Source organism: Podarcis erhardii (assembly GCF_964252035.2).
Source record: "Podarcis erhardii genome assembly, chromosome: 5".
Taxonomy (NCBI): domain Eukaryota; kingdom Metazoa; phylum Chordata; class Lepidosauria; order Squamata; family Lacertidae; genus Podarcis; species Podarcis erhardii.
Window position 1 is genome coordinate 13,165,012 of NC_138509.1, and position 25,376 is coordinate 13,190,387.

At 45.6% G+C, this 25,376-nt stretch overlaps 1 protein-coding gene and 1 long non-coding RNA gene across 2 annotated transcripts; one reads left to right on the forward strand and one right to left on the reverse strand.

Annotated features, from left to right (window-relative positions):
- The first annotated feature begins 1,075 nt into the window (after positions 1 to 1,075).
- On the forward strand, positions 1,076 to 22,434 carry WNT8B (Wnt family member 8B). The gene is made up of 6 exons (XM_081864406.1): positions 1,076 to 1,358; positions 9,695 to 9,728; positions 14,112 to 14,250; positions 18,602 to 18,727; positions 20,592 to 20,734; positions 21,853 to 22,434. Exons 1-6 carry the CDS (start codon positions 1,291 to 1,293, stop codon positions 22,411 to 22,413), a joined length of 1,071 nt encoding a protein of 356 aa, XP_081720532.1. The 5' UTR covers positions 1,076 to 1,290; the 3' UTR covers positions 22,414 to 22,434.
- On the reverse strand, positions 7,287 to 9,453 carry LOC309342684. Its single transcript, XR_014156987.1, has 3 exons — positions 9,339 to 9,453; positions 8,435 to 8,512; positions 7,287 to 7,641 (listed from the first exon to the last, which is right to left on the reverse strand). It is a non-coding gene; the product is annotated as an uncharacterized lncRNA (long non-coding RNA).
- Positions 22,435 to 25,376: the final 2,942 nt, after the last annotated feature.

Genomic DNA, 25,376 nt, shown 5'->3' on the forward strand with positions numbered 1-25,376 from the left:
TGGGATATCAAATCCCAACTCTTCTTTTTCTTCTTCAACATCAACTTTGTTGGACTGGTCATGTTGTTCGGATGCCTGATTGTCATCTTCCAAAGCAACTACTCTATTCTGAACTTAAAAATAGTAAGCATAATGTTGGTGGTTAACAAAAAAACTTCAAAGACTCTCTCAAGGCAAATCTTTAAAAAAATGTAGTATAAACACCGACAACTGGGAAACACTGGCCTGCGAGCGCTCCAGTTGGAGAACAGCCTTTACCAAAGGTGCCATGGGCTTTGAAGACGCTCGTACTCAGGACACAAGGGAGAAACGTGCTAAGAGGAAGGCATGCTTGGCAAATCCACACCGTGATCAACTCCCACCTGGAAACCTATGTCCCCACTGTGGAAGGATGTGTGGATCCAGAATTGGCCTCCACAGTCACTTACGGACTCATTGTTAAAACCGTGTTTATGGAAGACAATCTTACTCGGCTATGAGTGATCGCCAAAGAAGATCATCCTTGTCTAGAGTATTTGCTCCAAAGGAGGGATGGAAAAAGCCAGAAGGAAAGAAGACCTTTGGGTGCCAACTCCTTTTCTATCTAGCTGTTTGAGGGATGAGTTGCAATATTCTCGATTCTGCAGCCTTCTTCTCAGAAGCCCTCTTCGCCAGTCTTTAAGAACAAATATAATTCATGCTTGCGGAAAATGCTCATGCAAGCGCTGGTTGCAACGGAAGCCTCCAAGGCGAAAGATCAAAGATTTGGAATAAGTCTTTCCAAGTTGCCTTTGGGGATGTTGCAGGGTTGCTGATGGTGGAGATTGCATCCAGGGACTATTGCAGGGATTTGCTTTGTCTCTCTCTGTCTTTTTATCTCTGTCAAACAACACCCCCCCCCAAAAAAAATCCTTTTTCTTGATTGCATTTGTCTTCGAGGGACCTGGGGTGTTCTTTTGATCACTTCAGTCTCTCTCTGGCACTTGAATCCTGATTGGCTGAAGGACTTAGGGGTGGTGGAGAGAGAGAGAAATCTTTAATTAAGTAGATAATCTCTTCTTACAAATTTCAGTGGCTCCATTTCACCAATCGCCTTTTGCTTGCACTTCAGGACCGATTGTCCTACAGCGCAGTTTGGATTCGGGGTCTTTTAACTTCTCTGCACCCTTTAGGAGCAGAGGCTAGAAGCTCATTTTGCTCTTCTTTTCCCCCCCTCCCCCTCCTCAAATTACCATCCTAATATTTTAAGATCTTCTTTTCTCGGCCTTTCGTTTATTTATTTATTTATTTATTTTTGAGGGGGGTAGGATTATGTTTTGGATGGGCTCCTATCCAGGCACCTTGTTCTTCGTGTCCTTCTTCCACTTCAGCTATCCTTGGTGAGTAACGAGAGTTCCTTCCTTTGCGATGATGTAGCAAAACAGGCCCATGGGACATTGTCGTGCAGGATCAAAGGCACCCTCACCTTGGTCTCTCAGCAACCACCACCCCTGTCCTATTTCCCTCGGGTCGCTAAAGGGTGTTTTAGGCTTGTGGAGCCTGACCTCACCCGGAGGCACATCCTACAGACCCCCCCCCCCCCCGAGGACTGCTTGGAGAGATCATTGGGAATCTCAGAGAAGCCACTTTGCAAGGTATCGCGTCCAATTTGCAAGATGAACTTATCGCAGAAGAGCAGGGGTTCCTCTGTCTGAAGGTTCCCAAGCTACGAAGCTTTGCTCTCTCCTTTCCTTGCATTCTGTGTCTCCTTTATGTTCCTAACCAGCAATTCGGCTGCTGCCTCCAAAATTCTGGTTGCATTGATTTAGCTGGTTGAAATCACAGCTTTCGGCTTGACAGTTCAGTAATGAGGGAATAGCAAGGGTTTTAAAGAAGAAGAAAGTGTCAAAAGGGAACATTCGGCCTCGTTTTTTTAACATCACAACTCGTTAAGATATTCCAATTGGCTCCCTGCAGCAGTCCAAAAAAGTCAACCATTCTCAGATAAACTAGCAATCAATTCAATTGGACCATTCTGCTGCGTAGTCTATGTTTTTCGTTGTTCAGCCTGAAATGTTTTGTACTGGTGAGACTCATGAAACTTTAGTGAATGCCTTTGAAATTGTCTGCTTTTAAAAAATAAATTTGGAAAGGATATCACAGAAGCAAATACCCAGCGTTCGTGAGATAATAGGCAATGCATTATCTTTTACTGCGTCTCTGTTAATTTGTTTAAGTCCAGGCACATCTTTAGGTTACATGGAATTTACCATCAGGCAGAATTAATTCCGACAACAGGAATTCCTCCAATCACCTGATCTCGCTTGCCATCCTCTTGTCTCAGTGGAACAAAGTTGTCTGAGAGGATTCTGTGCTTGATAGACTCTGTGCTTGCCATGCTACCAGCAAGCTAAATTTTTGCACCCTGTTGAAATCTGGGGCTAAGTTTAACCAAGTTCAGTGCTCCTTGCGGCATCTTCTCAGAGAGTTTAACTCAACTGGGATTCCAGTATGCTGCGAGTGTAAAAATAACCAAGTTGTGCTGGATGGGGAATAGATTTCTCATATCATTCCCCATTGCTCTTAATAAGGACTAACAGAGGGATAATTAAATCTGGAGAAATTGGCTAGGGAGCCCTAACTAAAACCCAGAGAGGGTTAGACTTTTGCAGTAGTGACTCTTTCATGTTCAGAGGAGAGATTCTAGTGCGGGGGAACAGAAGGAAGTCGTATCAAAATCTTGAGCTTATATTGCACCCCCACCAATACGATTTGCTTTTGGGATGTTAACAGCAGAAGTGCAAAAGAATCAAGCACATGAACAAGTCGTTCAGGCTTGTTGAAATGTTTGAAACCCTCTCATGGTTAAGCCAAAGATGTCTCAGTGGAATGGGAAATAGGGTTGGGGAGCAGTGTTGTGTGTGTGTATCCTAAGGTTAAAAACTTCTGCCAGGAGAAAGAGAAGCCTTAGAGAGGTCTAAGAGCCTTCAACAAGAGCATTCCTCTTAAGGGGTTGAGGGTAATCTACAATTTTTCCTCGTGGCTCCCCGCTTCTCCCTTCTAACATCATACCCGGTGGTCCTGTGTCGACTGGTCTGGCGGCAAAATGGGGCCACCCACAATTAAAGCGATCGTTTCTGTGCATCTGCATTCCAGATAGGCAGCGGTGGAGCATTAATTTAAAAAAATAAACGTTAGATAGCTCCCAAGAACCACAGTCCAGCGGGTGAGGTAGTGGTGGAAATGTTTGTGAGTGAGAGAGAGTAAGAAAGAGAGAGAAATCAAACTCTTAATAACTTATGTTATCCTGGAAGGATGCAGGGACCAGGGTCAGGATTTGTGCGTGGTGAGGCTGGTATATATATTTTAAGGGCCCTAACCACTTTAAAACTTTCTCAAAGGGAAGGGAAAGTGCTTTCTTCTGTCTGAATTTAATCGTCCTTCCAAAGTGTCTTGAGATGAGAAGGAGGTACAGCTCCAGCTAGACGGAGGATTGAAACGTGGGAATACGAGATGCACATTCCCAAACCTCCATTCTCCCCTCTCTGGACTCTGTCATGTACACCATAGGGAGGAATATCCCTGTGTATGGACCATCACTCAGATTAGGTTCAGGACTTGATGAACCTCTTGCTACTTGCCTAGTGCCAAACTTCAGCATCCAGCATTACAGAGCAAACTGTGCTATAGCACTCGACTGCCAGGTTCATTTGTTGCTTCCAAACTCCACAGCTACTGAGCTGTTTATTAGTTAAAATGTTTCTGGCTCCAGGCTCAGAACAGAATCAACACACTAGTGCAAATAAGGGCCACCGTTTTATTAATCTTGGTAACAGAACCCGCAATTAAACACCATCAGGTGCAATTCCAAACCCTCCGAGTGTCCCTATATTCCAGGGAAAGTCCCGGATTTACAAAAGCTGCCCCGGTTTCTGATTTGATCCTGGAATGTCCCGCTTTTCCTTAGGATGTCTTTATTTTCATCGGAGAAATGTTGGAGGGTTTGGAGTTATGCGACCCGATCCCCCAAGCCAAGGATATAAGTAACTTTACAATTTTCAGAAGACCTCTCAAGGCAGCCCTATATAGGGAAGTTTTCTAATTTTTTGGGGGGGGGTGTTGGAAGCTGTCTGGACTGGCTGGGGGAACCCAGTCAGATGGGTGGGGTAAAAATAATAAAACTATTATTAATATGGAATAAGACATCCCTATTTTCATCGGAGAAATGTTGGAAGGCGTGCAATTCATCTGAAGTTGCTTTATACATGGAATTGTAATCACTGTTTTTATATACGTACTCGTTTTGTATATGCACTCGTTTTGTATATACCCCCCGGTATTGTGAAATTGCCTCAAGATGCTTCCTAAGGAAGCTATTCATAAACGAAACAATGAATACAAATTCAAACAATCATACAAAATCACCCAAGTACCAACTCTCCTCCTTACTTCCCGAGTCTCTGTGGGCAATTATCTTCTTATCTGCCGTATCCCAGGGGTCGGCAACCTAAGGCCTGGGGGCTGGATCTGGCCCAATCGCCTTCTCAGTCCGGCCTGCAGACGGTCTGGGAATCAGCGTGTTTTTACATGAGTAGAATGTGACTTTTTATTTAAAATGCATCTCTGGGTTAATTCTGGGGCCTGCCTGGTATTTTTACATGAGTAGAATGTGTGCTTTTATTTAAAATGCATATCTGGGTTATTTGTGGGGCATAGGAATTCATTCATTTCCCCCCAAAAAATATAGTCCAGCCCCCCACAAGGTCTGAGGGACAGTGGACTGGCCCATGGCTGAAAAAGTTTGCTGATCCCTGGCCATAACCCAACAATTTCAGGGTGACACAAATTAGTGCAGATAATCTGCGGAACACCTGATCCTGAGAGCTCCTAGCCATACCTCTTATGGTGTCGTGAGGGAGTCCTGCCCTTATCAAAGCCACCAAATCTGCTCACTATGAGAGGCTAGTCTATGGAAACCCAACTAAGTGATGCTCCATTGATGGTCTCCATCTGCTTGGCCAGATATGGACATAATTTAGATCAGAAACTTCTGGGTGATTTGTAGTAAATCGTCGCAACGCAGACCCTTCAAGTGTCCCTATTTTCCAGAGACAGTCCCAGATTTACAGAAGCCATCCCAGTTTCTGATTTGATCCAGGAATGTCCCACTTTTCCTTAGGGCATCCCTATTTTGATTGGAGAAATGTTGGAGGGTATGGAGTTGTAATAATAATTTATTATTTACACCCTGCCCATCTGGCTGGGTTTCCCCAGCCACTCTGGGCGGCTGCCAACAGAATATTAAAAATGCAATAAAGCATCAAACATTAAAAACTTCCCTAAACAGGACTGCCTTCAGATGTCTTCTAAAAGTCAGATAGCTGTTTATTTCCTTGATGGGAGGGCGTTCCACAGGGCAGGCGCCACTACCGAGAAGGCCCTCTGCCTGGTTCCCTGTAACCTCACTTCTCGCAGGGAGGGAACTGCCAGAAGACAGCCAAGGAGATAAGTAACTATAAGTAACTATACAACCTTTAGAAGACACCTGAAGGCAGCTCTGTATAGGGAAGGTTTTTTTAATGTTTAATGTTTTAACGTTTAATGTTTTATTATGTTTTTATATATGTTGGAAGCTGCTGGGGCAGTCAGATGGGTGAGGTGAAAATATAATCATAATCATATGCATTGACCCTGATTTTAGCTTCAGCTGCCTGTGACTCTTATTACTAGGATGAAAACCAACAATGCAGAATATCTGCTAGCCAGTACTATTTTTTATAGAGAAAGAGGTACTGGAACTTACCATGAACACCTCTCTTGTTCTCTTATAATGGCAATGGTGCCTATCTGAAAGTTGCTAGAACTGACATCCAGTGAGTTCTGGCTGAAAAGAGCCCTAATGCTAGAGATAGATATAATTGGGAAATATTCATCTGCAAGGTTTGTTGGGATGATATTCTCTTCATCCGTGAGGTATCTATAGCTCTATGCCTCTTTATCTCAGGTCTACCAAGACATCAATAGGCAAATGTTGGTCTGCTATATAAGCTTTCACTGAAGAGACGATTCATCAGTTAAAATCACAGCCCGTTTCGGGGAAAGAACGAGCTTTTCCGTACCTTTCCCATTGATGTATGGGAACAAGGATGTGGGTGGCGCTGTGGTCTAAACCACTGAGCCTCTTTGGCTTGCTGATCAGAAGGTCAGCGGTTCAAAATCCCATGATGGGGTGAGCTCCTGTTGCTCTGTCCCAGCTCCTGCCAGTCTAGCAGTTCGAAAGCACGCCAGTGCAAGTAGATAAATAGGTACCAACTGTGGCAAGAAGGCAAACGGCATTTCCATGCGCTCTGGTTTCCATCACAGTGTCCTGTTGCGCCAGTAGCATTTTAGTCCTGCTGGCTATATGACCCAGAAAGCTGTCTGTGGACAAACGCCGGCTCCCTCGGCCTGAAAGCGAGATGAGTGCTTCACCCCCATAGTCGCCTTTGACTAGACTTAACAGCCCAGGGCTACTTTACATTTTACAAGGAAATCAGCAAATTCTACAGGAGCACTGAGAATAAGGTTGAAGGAAAATTAGGATGCTTCTTGAATAATGTTTTCTAAGCACCCAATCGCACCAGAAGTGATTTCTGTGATGGTGGGGCTTTTTGTGTGTGTCATGAGAACAAGTTGTACGCCCAGCTTGCACAACTGGAAAGTTGTGTTTCATGAGATTGTAAGGCAACAGATTGTTTTAATGACCCCTTCACTCATGGCTATGCATGTATCCATAAATAGGATGTGTATTTATAAGATATTGGAGTAATTACTAAAGGAGAGTGAGTAGCCCATTCTGTAGTTGTTGTAGTCTTCATGGCACATTTCCTGTTGCTCTTCTTAATATGATGATTTCTCATTTTGATTGGTTTTGTTGCTTTATATGTAATTTGTGTATTCTAACCCATGTATTGTGCTTGACCTGGGACATACTGTGCTGAAGAGCAAGCTAACAATATGCCATAATACTACAACTAATAGCAATAATAATTGGCTCAAGAAATGAAGTGGTAATTTTTGGAAGCAACCCACATTGCTTTTAGAGGTTTTACTTTCAGACGACACCTTGGCCCTTAAAAAGTGATTTATTAATGTGCACATACCATCCTCTTTAGATTGCAAATTAAAATTTAATATGCTGTGGCTCTGCCAGCGGCAAGTATTCCTGAGGTCCAGTAATATTTCCTCGGCTATTGTTTCCCCCAAAAAATCTGATATAGTTCTCCTCTGAGTAGATCTGCAACTCAGCCAAGCAGAAATAAAATCCAAAAGATTCAGGGCCAATGAAAATAATGTTTTGACTGTCTGTTATCACTAAAAAGTCATTGCGACATAATAATTGGCTTGCTGGATCAGGCCAGAGAAGAAGATACACATTCAGTTAAACAGTTAGTTAAACAATAAATGGATGAAAAGCAGGATTTAAGCAGTAAAAAAACTAAAACAACTTTTAAAAATTTGACGGCTCTATTTCATATCCTAGCTTCAAGGCCATTCGGGTATTTACCGGTAATCCCATCGTCTTGAAGAGGAGGATCAGGGTGGTCTGCCTCTTTAGCTTAGAGTCTGCTTAGTTCGCCCAATTGGGAGTCTGTGGCTGTCCTGTTCACTCCGTGGCAAGTGGTAAATTGACAGAAACTGGCTCTAAAAAAGAAATAACCACAACTTCTATTGTTAAAGGGAACATCTCCACACATAGATGCTTATTTTGTGCCAGCGATTAATCTGTCCCCTTGTGTGCCGGCCGGTAAACTTGAATTTGTGTGCTCTGTCTTTTCTCTTTCCTTGACGACTGCTCTTGCCTTTGAAGGGAGATAAAGCCAGTCTGCTAAGAAGTGATTGCTTCAAAGGTTTGCTACAAAAAGGAATGTGAAGGTGCTTTAATAGAAATATTTCCATTGTAGTCTTTCCTGATAAAGGATGGAACTTGAATGCAGCAACCTTTGCTCTTTCCTGCAGGGCACAAGCAATCAAATCAAGAAACATCGTTTCGCCTTTTGTCCAAACTGGGAAACTGGTTCCCAGTTTCAGATCAAGCCAGGAGCTCAAACCAATTGTGTTTTTGATATCCTGGCTTGGTTCCTAAACTGGGAACCGGTTGTTCAGTTTGGACGAAAATGGGAAGTTTTAGAGGCTTCCTGATTTGATTGCTCATATTGTGTAGGTAGGGGCAAAGGTGTGTGCTACACAACATGGAAAATACCTCAATTTATTAGGCTGAGATATGATCATCTGAATGGGGCCATTATGGGAAGGTGATGAAAATCAACAAGGAAACCTGAGAGATTGGGGGTGGAGAATTGCTTGGGGGATAAAAGCATTCTTCTTGGTTTTCACAGTTGGTTCTTGTGGTCTACTCTTTGCATGTCCCACATGAAGATTATTTCAGTTTTATGGTGGAGAGATACAAAGCTTTATAAATTCATTATAAACTTACATTTAGGGGTAGCACTGCCTTGCCCGTATCTGCGCTGGGTGAAGGTCTGTTTCCATATCAACAGACGCACCTATTAAGCTAAATGCAACTGCAATAATTGCCCAGATCTTCTGGGGCGGACATTTTCCAGATATACATTTCTGTTCCTTCTTGTCCCATCCACAGTGACTCTTGGGGGGCTGTTTCCCTTTCTCCTATGCGGTCAAGGAAGGCTTGAAAAGGAGGTCTTACTGGGGTACAATGATACTATCACCTCTTAAGTTTTGGCAAATCTTTCTGCATAGGTGGAACTGCTCAAATTTCACTTGAAAAGCTCCATTTTTGATACCACATTTCAACAGGAAAAATTGCATTTTCAACATTTTCAGACAATTTTATATTCTATTTCATTATTTCTTTTAAATTGTAAATCTGGGCCACCGTCTGATTTCTTACGTGTTTAGTTTCTCATTTAGTTTTTGAGTGTTCAGGCAGCAAATGTCATTTTTATTTGTTATAGGGGCTTTCTAATTTCAGTTCTATGAAAAGTTCTCTGGTTTCTCTTGAGATTGTATAAATCTTTCGCCTTTTACCAAAGATTTCGATGTTTTAAAAGACATCTGAAGGGAGCCCTGGATTTAATGTTTGATGTTTTGTTACGTTTTTATATGTGTTGGAAACTGCCCAGAGTGGCTGGGAAAACCCAGCCTGATAGGCAAAGTACAAATCAAATCATCACCATCATCATCTTTCCATCTTTCGTATACAAAGTACAAAATAGAAAAGATATGCCTAATAGTTGCAAGGCTGGGGCGGGGGGGAGAATACAAATCAAATCTATATAAAATCATACTTAAGGTGTCATATCAAGAAATATCTAATACCTGTGGTCTCAACACCACGTTGTTAAATACATTTCTAATACCTGAATCGGTCCTCAGACTTTGGCAAGCGTTTTCCCTCTGTCCATGTGTGGCTTCCTCCATTTCGTACAATACCTTTGCAGCCACAAGCCTACTGCCAACCACAACTCCATCCTGTTTTTTCAACCCAAGTGCAAATACTTGACCATCATTCAACTATCTTTAGGCAATGAATCAGGACAGGGAGAGGCTCGCAGCCCCAACGAACCTTCAGCAGTACCTACTGGGCAGCAATGGGCAAATGCGCTTGGTTCAGTAAGTGGGACGACTCTCCAAGGGCTGGGCAGGGGTGGCACAGGGGAATTCCAGGCATTCCCTCTGCTTCTCTCCATTGATGATCCCTTTTCCTCCCTTCCAGGTCAGTGAATAATTTCCTGATGACTGGTCCCAAGGTAAGTGCGTTTCCTTTGATCTGTGTCTCTAATTCCAACAAGCCAAGATCTGCTGAAAATCAGGCCTGTTTCCAGCCTCCCAGGTTTGCTAAGGTTTGGGCAGGGGCAACCCTGCACTCTCTGTCGAATCTTAAGCACAAAAAGCAAGGAAAGAAGCTGTTTTCCTCTTTTTCTAAAGAGCTCAGGGCAGTATTCCCCATCCCCCAATTCTTTCTTCCCAACATCCCTGCCCAAGGCAATCCAAAGAGGTTTATGGCTGGGCAGGTTTCAGAGATTTGAATCCAAGTTGCTAAAGTCCAGATTCAACTCTTCTACACCATAGTAGCTGATGACTTGAACCTTACGCATAGTGCTAAGCAGTGCTATTTTTCTAGAAAAAGACATGCTGGAACTCACCATGAATGCTTCCCTTGTTCTCTTATAATGGCAATGGCACCCACCTGAGAGATGTTGAAAAAAGCCCTGGTGTTAGGGTTACCAGTTTGCTGGCTGGTTTTTGTTATTTTTTTACTGGCCCCTATTCTTGCACCTTTCGTGTATTAGGGGCGTGGGTGGCGCAGTGGGTTAAACCACAGAGCCTAGGGCTTGCCGATCAGAAGGTTGGCAGTTCGAATCCCCGCGACGGGGTGAGCTCCCGTTGCTCGGTCCCTGCTCCTGCCAACCTAGCAGTTCGAAAGCACATCAAAGTGCAAGTAGATAAATAGGTACCATTCCAGCGGGAAGGTAAAGGGTGTTTCCGTGCGCTGCTCTGGTTCGCCAGAAGTGGCTTAGTCATGCTGACCACATGACCCGGAAGCTGTACGCCGGCTCCCTCGGCCAGTAAAGTGAGATGAGCGCCACAACCCCAGAGTCGGTCACGACTGGACCTAATGATCAGGGGTCCTTTACCTTTACCAGGGGTCCTTTATCAGGACCTTTACCTTAATGCTAATTTCCATGCTGTGGAATTGCTATCCAGAGAACGCATTGCTCTGCTTTCCTTTGGACCAAATCAGTGAGGCTGAGGGTGGGGGGTCTTGTTGTCTGAGCAGCCCAGGACCTCCAGACACTCTTGTTCCCCCGGAAGTTCACTTCCGTTTTGCCAACACAGTGGTTTACCCCGAAGGCGCACTCCATTCTCTCTCGAGACAGACAAATGTCAACAACAGCCGTATTGTGGGGCGTGCGGAAGCATCACCTGATCGAGCCCAGAGATGTCAAGTATAAAATGGAACAGGTCAACATATAAATGCAACCTAGCAAATACTAGACTGGTTCCTTGAGCTAAAAGCCTCATAAGCTTCTTGAGTTGTAGTGGCCTAGCCTGGGTGGACCCACTGGGGCAGTTTCCCTGGGGGCAAAATGGTCAGGGGCACAAAATTTCAATACCCGCCACTTCCTCAATACTTCTGTTGCTGAGCTCTGTTGAAAATGGCTTCTCCGGGCAAACCAGGAAGTGACATCTCAAGACAACGATCTCTCTAGTTGCAATCTTCTGGGTGATGTTCCAAGCGCTAGCATTTTGCTACAAAACCCTGCTTAATCTTTCAGATAGAGGAATGAGGGTCAGACAGAGGCAGTAAAAGTCGAACATAGTGGTTGTGGCAGTTAGAGTGAGAGACAGGGATAGAACCGAGAGAGAAGATTGTGACTGTGCAAGATAGTACCACATCTAGTTAAGGGCGCACATTTGAGAAACCGTTCTGAACATATTTAAAACTTGTTTGTTCTTCAATAAACTTCAATCTTCATTGTTGACTTTATAACCTGACTGAGACTCAGAAGAAACGTGGCTGGTGGCAGCGGAAGAATAAAGCAGTGGTGTACAGGTCAAAAGTCAGTAAAACGACCGGGGGCTCTGAACGAACACCACAAAATTGGGCTCTCCCCACCTGTGTATTCTGCAACAGTGCAGTGGCGGTAGATTTATTCTGCTTTTGTTTGTTCTGCGGTGCTTCCATAATGCTTCCACATTATCGCGCTCTGGAGGGGCAATAGCGGAACAAAAGCAAAACAAAATACAGTGGTACCTCTGCTTACGTTCACCTCTGGTTACGTATCCTTGCGCAGAAGAGCTCTACATGCCGCACGCATGCGCAGATGTGCCAAACCACACCACACGCATGCGCAGAAGCGGCACCTCCAGATAAGCACACCTCGGGATCCGTCCAGAGCTCCAGAATGGATCCCCTGCGCAACAGGAGGTACCACTGTAAAGAAACTAGAACATTTGTGGCATAAAAGTCACCAGATTTCTTATGCAATATGCCCTGATTTGGAAGCGAAGCAGTGTGACTCCCGCCAAAAAATGTTTGCAGATGCAAACAGTATTAAAAGTGGATTGCATGTGACCATTCCTGTAGCATCTTGAGCACAAAAAATCCTGGGTGTCTAATAAGAAGGATATTTGAAGGGGCCCTTTGGCTGTAATCCTATGCACACTTACTTAGGAGTAAGCCCCATTGAAGTTGCTCTGCCGGTCCGTCTGTTGCAGCAAAAACAAACACAGCTGCCTGCCTTGAAGACTTTGAATAGGGCTTCCTCCACCGATGCTGTTTCATAGAGGAAAACACCATATTGAACTTGGCCCCCTGAAGTAAAAGGAAGGAAGGGAGAGGGGGTGGGGAGTTGGGGAGGGAGCCACACATCTGAGGAGTCTAGATAAAAGTCTGGCTGTACTTGACAGGTTGGCTGTTTGGGGGTTGGGCTGGGAGGTGGATTAAGAGGCTGAGAGAAAGCATGATCCAAGTGGGAAGTTAGCAAACGACACAAACGAGAGGCTCTGCAGTTCTCAACAGTGTGGGGTCTGGCTCAGCCATGCAGTTAGCGCATAGACCAGGTCAGGGAAAGCCCAGCACATAGACCAGGTCAGGGAACCTGCAAAAAGAAAACGGGAGCAAACTAACTAAAACACAAAACAAACAAACAAAACACCTATGTGGTAAACGGTGGTGGTGGTGTGGTATTGATCCTGATCCAAAGGGTTCCATATTCTACTGGTCCTTCTTCAGGAAAATTGAGAGAACAGTAATTCAAAGTCCCAATGTGCTGCCAGAGACCCTGTTTTCCAGGGACAGTCCTGGATTTACAGAAGCCATCCCAGTTTCTGATTTGATCCTGGAACGTCCCACTTTTCCTTAGGACGTCCCTATTTCCATCGGAGAAATGTTGGAGGGTATGTGCTGGCTCTTCTGTCTCTTACCCAGAGGAGATAGAAAAGGTAGCACATCCAGATTTCAAATTCCTGTTATCTGAAATTCCTGAGGAAGGGCCAGTAGGGTCTGATGTGCAGTGGCTCAATAAGCCCTTTCCCTCTCTGTCCTGCTGCTTTTTTACTTTTGTTTCAGGTCAGGCAAAGCAACCTTCTGTGCCAGAACTAGTGCTGGGCCGCGGTACACCATAAAATCTTAGAATCATTGAATTGTAGAGTTGGAAAAGACCCCAGGGGTCCTCTGTTCCAATGCCCTGCAATGCAGGAATCTCAGCTAAAGCATCCATGACTCTCCAGTTTCTTGTACGTTTTCCTCTCCTGTAATTGAGACTTTAATTTGTCTGCCTCATTCTGAGGGCACTTGAGCATTTCCTGGCTTAAAATTTGGGTGGCTGTGGGGTTTTGAGCTTACCTCAGTGTCATGAGTTGGCCAATGTATAAACATCTTTCCAGCCTCCCTAAACTGACCGCACTGCCTGATCTTAAAAAAAACCCCCACAACTTATCTCCCTCCCAACCACAGGAATTTCACACACACACACCCCAATGCTCTCCTCTGCGATTATTATTTTGTTATTAATAATTAAATTTCTCCAGCGCCCTTCATCCGAGGATCACTGGGATGGAGAAAAACTGGGATAAATTTTCAGCACAGCCCTGAAAATTCAACGTCTTTTTTTTCAGTGCAAGGAAAAAAGAAGGCACTCAAGACCCAGTTCAAAGGAAGAAAATCCTCTTGGTAATCTAAAGGAGGAGTAGCAGGCGAGACATTCCGAGAGCCCTGGAACGAGTGGTTTAGGAAGCTGCACTTTCTCATTTTAGTACTTTATATTCAGATCATGCTCTGTTTCGCCTTTTCAGCTTCTAATGGAATTGTTTTTCGAATTCGTTGCTTACTGGTTGCATGTTAAATATGGAAGGTGTCACCAAATTCACTGCACAATCTTATCTCTGTCGACTCGAACCCTGGACACAGTCAGACAAGTCTCCTGGACTTGAGCACATAGCCACTCACTTCCTGGGCCTTCCAGGAGACAATGATGCTAAGTCCCATTTTCCTGCAGAGGATACAAATAGGGTTTCCTTTGTCAGGCAAGGATTGAACTCTTAGAGGGAGGTTTTGAAGCCATGGCAATCTCTGCATGTCCCCTTGTGGAAGCTCCTCTTTTGCCCTTGCCCTTTTCTCCCTGCAGGCATACCTCATCTATTCCAGCAGCGTTGCGGCCGGCGCACAGAGTGGGATTGAGGAATGCAAGTTCCAGTTTGCTTGGGATCGCTGGAACTGCCCAGAGAGAGCTTTGCAACTCTCCAGCCACGGAGGACTGCGTAGTGGTAAGAAAATGTCAGGAGGGTTGGCCGGGGCCTTCCTGAGACATTGCCTGCCTGAAGGGTAAAAGGTAAAGGGACCCCTGACCATTAGGTCCAGTCGTGGCCGACTCTGGGGTTGCGGCGCTCATCTCGCTTTATTGGCCGAGGGAGCCGGCGTGCAGCTTCCGGGTCATGTGGCCAGCATGACTAAGCCGCTTCTGGCGAACCAGAGCAGCACACGGAAACGCCATTTACCTTCCCGCAGGAGCGGTACCTATTTATCTACCTGCACTTTTGATGAGCTTTCGAACTGCTAGGTTGGCAGGAGCAGGGTCCGAGCAACGGGAGCTCACCCCGTTGCGGGGATTCAAACCGCCAACCTTCTGATCGACAAGTCCTAGGCTCTGTGGTTTAACCCACAGCGCCACCAACTAACAATTTGCTGCCAGTTCATGACACCCAGGAAGCTGCCTCGCTTAGTCTAAAGATAGGACCAGCCCCATAAGAGCTGTTAAGGGGATTTAAGGATGCTTTTAACTGCCAATTCTCAGAGTTTATGTGCCCTTTTAAAGACGCAATCACCCAAGGAAGAAGCTTTTATAATCTCGCAACCATCACCCACATAATCTAGTTCCCTGGCAATTAATCTATCTATTACACAACAGGGGAGCTGAGGAGAAAAAGCTATGGCCGACTGCTGCTTTAGCCAAATATGGTTACGCAGTGCTTTTCTTCCTGGGGGTACGCAATACCCCTTAACATTTTGTGAATCTAATGGAGAAGAAACATTTTTTTTATTTAAAAAAATAGTTTCTTCTCTAGCACGGTGAATTGTCAGTTCGGTTGAATAGCATGGTGATTGGCCAGTTTCGTTGTTACCACCTCTGATTCTTGTTACCACCTTCATTTCCTTTCCCGGTGTTTCCTGAGTCGCATACGGAAGCGAGCATCAGGGGTCAGCAAACTTTTTCAGCAGGGGGCCGGTCCACTGTCCCTCAGACCTTGTGCGGACCGGACTATATTTTGAAGGGGGGAAAATGAACGAATTCTTATGCCCCACAAGAGATGCATTTTAAATAAAAGGACATGTTCTACTCATGTACAAACACGCTGATTCCCGGACCGTCTGTGGGCCTGATTTGGAAGGCGATTGGGCTGGAGTTTGCCTACCCATGGTTTAATGTGTGAAGCAGTGTGGAATGTGGACGTGTGGTGTTTTATTGATGAAAGTTTGGCCTCATTGAGGGTCAGTCTTTCAATATAAGTAATGCATATTCTTTGTACTTTTGTCCATTTACTGTATTCATTTCCCCCGATTTGAACTATAAAATGGTGATTTTCTTGAGTCAAAATGAGAGTACCCCTAAACGTTTTTTTTTAAAAGAAGAAAAGCACTCTGGTTACCAAATCTGGCTGCTTTGCTTATCTTTGCACATCTGTACCTCCAGCTGTGACCCATCAGTGGCACTGCCATCCAAAAGAAATGTAGAGAACCAAAAGCCAAACAATACGCTCTGTTTGGTTTTTTGAGTGCAATCTACATGGCTTCAAGGGACATGGGTGGCGCTGTGGGTTAAACCACAGAGCCTAGGACTTGCTGATCAGAAGGTCGGCAGTTCGAATCCCTGCAACGGGGTGAGCTCCCGTTGCTCGGTCCCTGCTCCTGCCAACCTAGCAGTTCAAAAGCACGTCAAAGTGCAAGTAGATAAATAGGTACCGCTCTGGCGGGAAGGTAAAGGGCGTTTCTGTGCGCTGCTCTGGTTCGCCAGAAGCGGCTTAGTCATGCTGGCCACATGATCCGGAAGCTGTATGCCGGCTCCCTTGGCCAGTAAAGCGAGATGAGCGCCGCAACCCCAGAGTCAGTCATGACTGGACCTAATGGTCAGGAGTCCCTTTACCTTTTACCTTTTAGATGGCTTCAGGGTGAGCAACAGACTCACTTAGGAACTGCTACACCCACTCAGTGCCAAAACTTTTCCAAGAGGCTTTTCCCTCCTGGCAAGGAAAGAAGGAGCCAGACCCTTCCCCGCCAATTATTTGTAGAACCCTGAAGCAACTAGATATTTATTTGCATTTAACCCACACTTACAATGCAGTGGGAAAAGCAGTCACATCACTACATGGCACATCAGTGATCCTGAGTAGTATAGGTGGCTGTTCTTTCTGCTATCAGAGGCAAAAGATTTCAGCCTTCGTGTTAGGGGCAGGATGACAGAGGAAAGATCTACAAGTCCACTCCCCCCCATGGCTATCTTTGGCATTAGTAGGAGTTAACTCTCCTGTTTTTAATCTAGGCAGTTCTTAGCAGACTGGTCCCAAAAAAACATCAATAATAGCATCAGTTCATGTTATTTCATAGAATCATAGAATCATAGAGTTGGAAGAGACCACAAGGGCCATGGAGTCCAACCCCCTGCCAAGCAGGAAACACCATCAGAGCACTCCTGACATATGGTTGTCAAGCCTCTGCTTAAAGACCTCCAAAGAAGGAGACTCCACCACACTTCTTGCCAGCAAATTCCACTGTCGAACATTCTATTTAGTAGAATGTTATCTACCTTTCATTTCTGCTGGATGAAGAGCCCTAAGTTGTTCTTCGTCATTTCTAAACAGAAGGTTGCTGTTCAGTTTATATTATTATTATTATTATTATTATTATTATTATTATTATTATTACTATTATTATTATTATTATTATATCTATATATAAATTATGGGACGCGGGTGGCACTGTGGGTTAAACCACTAAGTCTAGGGCTTGCCGATCAGAAGGTCGGCAGTTCGAATCCCTGCAATGAGGTGAGCTCCCGTTGCTCGGTCCCTGCTCCTGCCAACTTAGCAGTTCGAAAGCACAAAGTGCAAGTAGATACATAGGTACTGCTTTGGTGGGAAGGTAAACAGCATTTCCATGTGCTGCTCTGGTTTGCCAGAAGCGACTTAGTCATGCTGGCTCCCTCGGCCAATAAAGCGAGATGAGCGCCGCAACCCCAGAGTCGTCTGCAACTGGACTTAACAGTCAGGGGTCCCTTTTCCTCTCTCTCTATATATGTTTTACAATCTAAAATACTCATTTTGTACCCTTAAGATATCAATGACTTCCCTTCCTCTCTTTCCATGGTTCATTTTACATATAAATCCCTGCATATTTTACAAAAACTATACCATTCCGTATTCCATTATTACACCCATCCAAGTTTATTTACATTGCTGAATTTATCTTAATGCTGCCGTTGTCTTCAGCTGTACACAATTACTTCCCATATACAGTGGTGCCTTGCAAGACGAAAAGAATCCGTTCCGCGAGTCTCTTCGTCTAGCGGTTTTTTCGTCTTGCAAAGCAACCCTATTAGCGGCTTAGCGGATTAGCGCTATTAGCGGTTTAGCGGCTTAGCGGCTATTAAAGGCTTAGCGGCTTAGCGGCTAAAAGGCTATTAGTGGCTTAGCGGCTTAGAAAAAGTGGGGGGGAAGCGTAAAAAAAATCACAAGACTCGCAAGACGTTCTCGTCTTGCGAAGCAAGCCCATAGGGAAATTCGTCTTGTGAAGCGCCTCCAAAATGGAAAACCCTTTCGTCTAGTGGATTTTTCGTCTTGCGAGGCATTCGTCTTGCGGGGCACCACTGTATTCAATTAACCTTTTCCAATCCTCTTTAAACATATGTTCTTCCTGTTCTATTATTCTATATGTTAGGTCTGCAAGCGGTGAATATTACATCAGTTTAAGTTGCCAGTCTTCTTTAGTTGGGACCTTGCTCGTTTTGCATTTGGGGCTAACAAAACATGGACTGCAGTAGTAGCAGACATAAATAACCTTTTTTGACACATGACAATTTCAATCTGAATTATGGTCTAAACCAGAGAGCCTAGGGCTTGCCAACCAGAAGGACAGTGGTTCGAATCCCCACGACGGGGTGAGCTCCCGTTGCTCGGTCCCAGCTCCTGCCAACCTAGCAGTTCGAAAGCATGTCAAAGGGCAAGTAGATAAATAGGTATCACTCCAGCGGGAAGGTAAACGACGTTTCCGTGCACTGCTCTGGTTCACCAGAAGTGGCTTGGTCATGCTGGCCACATGACCCGGAAGCTGTCTGCGGACAAACGCCGGCTCCCTCGGCCTATATAGCGAGATGAGCCGCAACTCCAGAGTCGTCCGCGACTGGACCTAACCATCAGGGGGTACCTTTACCTTTACCTTTACTTTAAAACATTTTTTTTCAATTCATTATGAATTGAATTCATTATGAATGCTCTTTTACCCTTTTACAATTCCATGTTTCCATTCAGCCTTACTGATCATGGATGCTCCAAATCACAGGAGCTGCTGCCGTATCCTGTCTTGCACCTCCTTTAGTTTCCTTTTTCCTGTGTCTTCGTTTGACAGCAAACCGAGAAACAGCCTTTGTCCATGCGATCAGCTCCGCTGGAGTCATGTACACACTGACACGCAATTGCAGCCTGGGCGACTTTGACAATTGTGGATGCGATGATTCACGCAACGGGCAACTTGGTAAGGACTCTTGTGTAGGGTTGCCATATTTCAAAAAGTAAAAAACCAGGACATCCCAAAAGTTGTGAAGCTTTTTCGACTGACTTGCCTAAGATCCAGGACAAAGTGCTGCCTTTTGGACCCCCCTCTCCCCGCCATCAATTCTGCCTTTGAAATCCAAGTCGTGTCTGGAAAAATCCGGACATATGGCCACCCTACTCTTGTGACCATTCTTATTGCAAGAGAAGCAAAACTGCCAATCCAAACATAACATTTCTTGCCCTTCTCTACGTCCTCACTTTATTTGAATCATAGATCGGAGTTGGAAGGGTCCCTGAGAATCCTGTAATTTATAGGTAGCTTTCCCACATGGGGATCAAACCTGTGACCTTGCTGTTATCAGCACCATGCTCTAACCAACTGAGCTAGAAAACTGTGCAGAATTGATTCTCCCCTATCAGTGCTGTGGCAGTGAGTGCAATCCTATGTGTGTCCATTCAGAAGTCAGTCCCTCTGAATTCAGTGGAAATTACTCCCACCAGGTTACATAGGACTGCTGCTCCAGAGAAGCGGACAAACACCCCAGAGGACAGGATCACACTTCAAAACGACCTTGACAGATTAGAGAACTGGGCCAAAACAAACAAGATGAATTTTAACAGGGAGAAATGTAAAGTATTGCACTTGGGCAAAAAAAATGAGAGGCACAAATACAAGATGGGTGACACCTGGCTTGAGAGCAGTACATGTGAAAAGGATCTAGGAGTCTTGGTTGACCACAAACTTGACATGAGCCAACAGTGTGACGCGGCAGCTAAAAAAGCCAATGCAATTCTGGGCTGCATCAATAGGAGTATAGCATCTAGATCAAGGGAAGTAATAGTGCCACTGTATTCTGCTCTGGTCAGACCTCACCTGGAGTACTGTGTCCAGTTCTGGGCACCACAGTTCAAGAAGGACACGGACAAACTGGAACGTGTCCAGAGGAGGGCAACCAAAATGGTCAAAGGCCTGGAAACGATGCCTTATGAGGAACGGCTAAGGGAGCTGGGCATGTTTAGCCTGGAGAAGAGGAGGTTAAGGGGTGATATGATAGCCATGTTCAAATATATAAAAGGATGTCACATAGAGGAGGGAGAAAGGTTGTTTTCTGCTGCTCCAGAGAAGCGGACACGGAGCAATGGTTCCAAACTACAAGAAAGAAGATTCCACCTAAACATTAGGAAGAACTTCCTGACAGTAAGAGCTGTTCGACAGTGGAATTTGCTGCCAAGGAGTGTGGTGGAGTCTCCTTCTTTGGAGGTCTTTAAGTAGAGGCTTGACAACCATATGTCAGGAGTGCTTTGATGGTGTTTCCTGCTTGGCAGGGGGTTGGACTCGATGGCCCTTGTAGTCTCTTCCAACTCTATGATTCTATTCTATGATTCTATGACTGTAGCTTCAGTATTCTGCAAGAAATGGTGTATTTTCATAGAATCCTAGCGATGGGCGGAGGACCTTGGAGGTGATCTAGTTCAGCCTCCTGTGCAACTCAATGTACTCACTCAGCCAGCTTGAAACAGTCGTGGCTTTTTCCAAAGAATCCCAGGAACTGTGGTTTGTTAAGGGTGCTGAGAGTTTGCGAGGAGTTCCCTAATTCCCCTTGGAAAGATACAATTCCTAGAGTTCCCTGCAAAAAGGGTTTGATTGTTAAACCGCTCTGGGGATTGCAGAATTTGTTATTGCCCCTAAAATAAATCTCGTTATTGAGAATCCAGCTCTTTTCTGGCTGCAGCTGTAACACTCACCATGAGGATGAAAGGACTGAGAGAAAGCTCACCTGCCTCTTGACTCCATATATCTGATGACATCTCTCTCTCTCTCTCTCTCTCTCTCTCTCCAACAGGAGGACAAGGATGGCTGTGGGGAGGCTGCAGCGACAACGTGGGCTTTGGGGAGGCCATTTCAAAGCAGTTTGTGGACGCACTTGAGACAGGGCAGGACGCCAGAGCAGCGATGAACCTGCATAACAATGAGGCAGGCAGAAAGGTAACAACACATTTTCCACCTATGGCAAATGAAAAAGGTTGAAGCAGGAGATGGTATCCTTTAGCCTCCTTCCTGATGAGGTAGCCTCCTCTGGCGCAGCCAATTTAGATGGATGGCTTGATACAGAGAAACACTTCGGCAAGTTTCCTGAAGGCTCCAGAATTTAATGTCAGCAGGTTTGCCATTCATAATTTTCTGTCGAAATTGGAAGGAAGACTCTGACCACTGATGGAACAGTTTTCCAAAACAGTTGCAAAGTACCCCCTCCCTTTCAGGTAGAAAATTATGATCCATTTCAGTCAAAAGTCTTCTAGTTCTAGATACTGAACTCGCAGGGCACGGGTGGCGCTGTGGTCTAAACCACTGAGTCTCTTGGGCTTGCCAATCGGAAGGTCAGCGGTTTGGATCCATGTGACGGAGTGATCTTCTGTTGCTCTGTCCCAGCTCCTGCCAACCTGGCAGTTCAAAAGTATGCCAGTGCAAGTAGATAAATAGGTACCACTGTGGCGGGAAGGTAAACAGCGTTTCCATGCGCTCTGGCTTCCGTCACAGTGTCCTGTTGCGCCAGAAGTGGTTTAGTCATGCTGGCCACATGACCCAGAAAGCTGTCTGTGGACAAATGCCGGCTCCCTTGGCCTGAAAGCGAGATGAGCGCCGCAACCCCATAGTTGCCTTTGACTGGACTTAACCGTCCAGGGGTCCTTTACCTTACCTTTTTACTGAACTTGGGCTGGGGGGTGGGGCCAGTGCCGGATTTACGTATAAGCTAAATAAGCTATAGCTTAGGGCCCCACTGTCTTGGGGGCCACAAAAAAATTAAAGGAAAAAAAGTGGATGTACATTTCCAAAATATAAGATAAAAAGCAATTGCTTTGATAAAATACATATTTTGTTATGTGCAAATGGCTTGAGATAACTATTAGTTCTGAAATGACCATATAGCATATATTCAACACAAAAAACAGTGACAATTTGTTGTTGACAAAGGGCATATAAAGGGCCCCATTACCTTCAGTAGCTTAGGGCCTCATCAAACCGATATCCGGCCCTGGGAGTGGCTTCTGGTCCACCTGGCCTCATTGCATGGCATTCCCTCTTGTCTTTTCCTTCCTCTCTAGGCAGTGAAAGGGACCATGAAGAGGACCTGCAAATGCCACGGAGTATCCGGCAGCTGCACCACGCAGACCTGCTGGCTGCAGCTGCCCGAGTTTCGAGAAGTAGGGACCTACCTGAAGGAGAAATACCACAAAGGCCTGAAGGTTGACTTGCTCCAAGGGGCAGGCAACAGTGCCGCCAGCCGGGGGGCAATTGCCGAAACCTTCAGCTCCATCTCTAAGAAGGAGCTGGTCCACCTGGAGGACTCCCCTGACTACTGCCTGGAGAACAAGACTCTGGGCTTGCTGGGGACGGAGGGCCGGGAGTGCCTGAAGAGGGGCAAGGCTTTGAGCAAGTGGGAGAAGCGTAGCTGTCAGCGTCTGTGCGGGGACTGTGGGCTGGCCGTGGAGGAGCGGCGAGCCGAGATGGTGTCCAGCTGCAACTGCAAGTTCCATTGGTGCTGCGCCGTCCGGTGTGAGCAGTGCCGCAAGCGCGTCACCAAATATTACTGCGTGCGCAAGGAGAAGCGGGAACGTGGTGGGGGCAGCGCAGCCTCCCGCAAACTCAAGAGAAAGCAGCCCTAATACCACCCCCCTGCCAACCTCCTCCCCCTCCGATTTTTCTTCACTTCTGGATAGTATTTAAGTTAGAACCAACGACCCCGTACAGTGGTACCTTGGTTGCCGAAAGGCTTAGCCGTCGAACGAATCGGCTCTCGAACGCCGCAAACCCAGAAGGAAGTGTTCCGGTTTGCGAACCTTTCCCAGAAGCCGAATGTCCAGCGCGGCTTCCGCTCGGGTGCGGGAAGCTCCTGCAACCAATCGGAAGCTTGGTTTTTGGAATGGTTTCGGGAGTCGAACAGACTCCTGGAATGGATTAAGTTCGAGAACCAAGGTACCACTGTAGTTGGGGAAGCCCAAAGGGAGGGAGCTCACAGGCATTCCAGCAAAGATGAAGTTTCCAGGCGCCCCTGCAGACAGTTGTTGTGTGTGGTGAAATTTTTCATAGGGGAGCAGTTTGGGCCAGAGGCAACAGTTTGTGAGGGTGTTAGGGTGTGTGTGTGCGTGAGAGAGAGAGAGAGAGAGAGAGAGAGAGATTGCACATACATTATTTCAATGTCCCACGTGTGAGCATCATTCCTCCCTCCCTAAGCTGGGCAGAAGCTTCCTTGACTTTGCAAAGGAGGTGTTAGGCCTCTGCCAGGATGCTGAAACCTGCTGCCTCCTTCCCAAAGCTGGGTGGGCTTTGGGAAGGTGGGGGGATGTCTCTTGGACCCGTCGGAGCATCAGATATCCCTCACTGAGCCAAGCAAAGGCTTCCTGGGCTTTGGGAAGGAGGCAGCAGGCTATAATACTATAATACTCTGATTTACCGGGAACATTTAGGGGACTAGCTTAGTCCACCGACCACATACCACTGGAGCGGATTTGTTGTTGGACCCAAGAATTGGGTTTCTTTTCCAAGTAAGGAAACACATGGTCCTTTACTGCGACCTCAGAGGCCATCCTTCCCTCAACAGAAGCTACTAAACATCCACCCAATCTAGGACTTTTTTTTTACCCAAGATTGCAAGGTAGCAACTCTACATCTACAGAGCTTGCTTTTATAGACAGGAAATTCCAAGTGTGTTTGAGCCACGTTGCTCTATCTGTTGTTTTCAAGGATAGCTTCCCTCTGTGTCCTTTGCTATTAGCTTTGAGCTCCACATTCCAGTAGATGGCTGGGATCAGGACCATGTTTCAGGTGTGAGAAAAGCACAGCTACCCACTCACCCACCCACGTTTTTATTATTAAAAATGTAGGGGTCTTTCTCTCTGACCTCTGTTGCAGAACCTGATTAGCCCTTTTATTGTGAGAGCTGAATCAAGGAGGAGTGAAGTGAGTTAAAAAGAGTTTTATTTCAGGGAAGCCAATTGTGTTGAGAGGCTCCTCAGGAAAAGGGCACTCTTAGGGATCCCTGAACACTGAAACGAGCCTTGAAGGGCCAGGAGGAACAGGAAATACGAGTGGCAGACCACAGTTGCACATTCAGGGAGGGAATAGGAACCAGGAACTAGCTGCAGTTGGAAAAGAATGCAGTTCTGAAGTGGAAGGTGAAAGGAGAGACAAACATGGGTAAAAAAGGAAGGATACAGCTTCTGTTTTGGGTGCTCCCTAATGGAAATGCATTTCCATAACTCATAAATTTGCTATAATGTGCCGAAAAGAAGAAAAAAATATGGACACACTGTTCCTTAGAATCACACACACAAAAAATCATAATCTCATGGCCTTACCAGGTAATGAGAGTTTGTTCTGTTATGTTTTTTGGCACGATAATTTTACATTCATTGCTCAGTCAGTCGTAAGGTCAAGACATCCTCTCCCAGTTTAGTTCTTCTGGGGTGAGGATATCACATTTGCACGGCACTCAAGTGATCAAGGCTTTTGTACTTGGAAAATGCCGTTCTTCTCCCAATAGTGCATTGTAGCTTTTTGCAGCTGCAGTGGGAGCCAAATTCCACTTTGATAGTGGCTTCATTTATGACAAATGACACCAAAACAGACAAAGAGAACATGCCTTTTTGCGAACTTTTATGTTCTCAGATCCTATGCACACATGCTACCTGTGCATGCTGCATTGTTCGTCTAGCGCTTTAAAAAAAATAATCTACTGAAAAGCAGTAAAGCTATTCCATTAGCACCCAACTTTCCCCAAACTAGTACCCTCCATATATTCTGTACTACAACTCCCATCACACCCAGTCAGCATAGCCTATGGTCATGAATGATGGGAGTTGTACTCCAAAACATCTGAAGAGCCCTAGCTTGGGAAAGGCTATTCTAATAATTCCTTTGCTTGCTGTCTGCAGGCTCCTCAGCCAGGGCCGGCCCACCCATAGGAAAAGATGGGGAGACTGCCTCGGGCAGCAGGATCCACAGGGAAAGCAGAGCCCAGTGTAGATCCGCCTTGTATGGTGCCAAATTGTATGGGGCTAGACCCCAGCTAGACTCACCCAGCCCCATTTACAAAAAAGACCTGACAGCTCCCTCCCTCCAAGGCTTCCCTCAAACCTATCCATTACAATGTGGGGATAAGATATTTCACGACTTCTTCTTCTTCTTTGGCAATCACTCATAGCCAAGTAAGATGTCTTCCATGAACACAGTTTTAACAGTGAGTCCATAAGTGACTGTGGAGGCCAATTCTGTATCCACACGTCCTTCCACAGTGGGGACATTGGTTTCTGGGCGGGAGCTGATCACGGTGTGGATTTGCCAAGCGTGCCTTCCTCCTAGCACGTTTCTCCCTTGCGTCCTGAGTTCGAGTGTCTTCAAAGCCCATGACACCTTTGGTAAAGGCTGTTCTCCAATTGGAGCACTCACAGGCCAGTGTTTCCCAGTTAATAGTGTTTATACTACAACTGGTGCTAGACTGAAGATAGCAAAAGTGTAGCTCTGAATTTAAAAAAACAAAACCCTTTGCTCCTCTGGAAAGCCCTCAGCAAAAAATGAACGATGGAGATCATTGCACATCTTCACCATGGAAAACATGTGATATTGCAAG

Bases quoted from the DNA above. Each gene is read 5' to 3' on its own strand.
- WNT8B (XM_081864406.1), top strand. From the start codon at position 1,291: ATGTTTTGGATGGGCTCCTATCCAGGCACCTTGTTCTTCGTGTCCTTC. The intron at 1,359-9,694 runs GTGAGTAACGAG...CCTCCCTTCCAG, and splicing joins TTCCACTTCAGCTATCCTTG to GTCAGTGAATAATTTCCTGA. The intron at 20,735-21,852 runs GTAACAACACAT...CTTCCTCTCTAG, and splicing joins ACAATGAGGCAGGCAGAAAG to GCAGTGAAAGGGACCATGAA.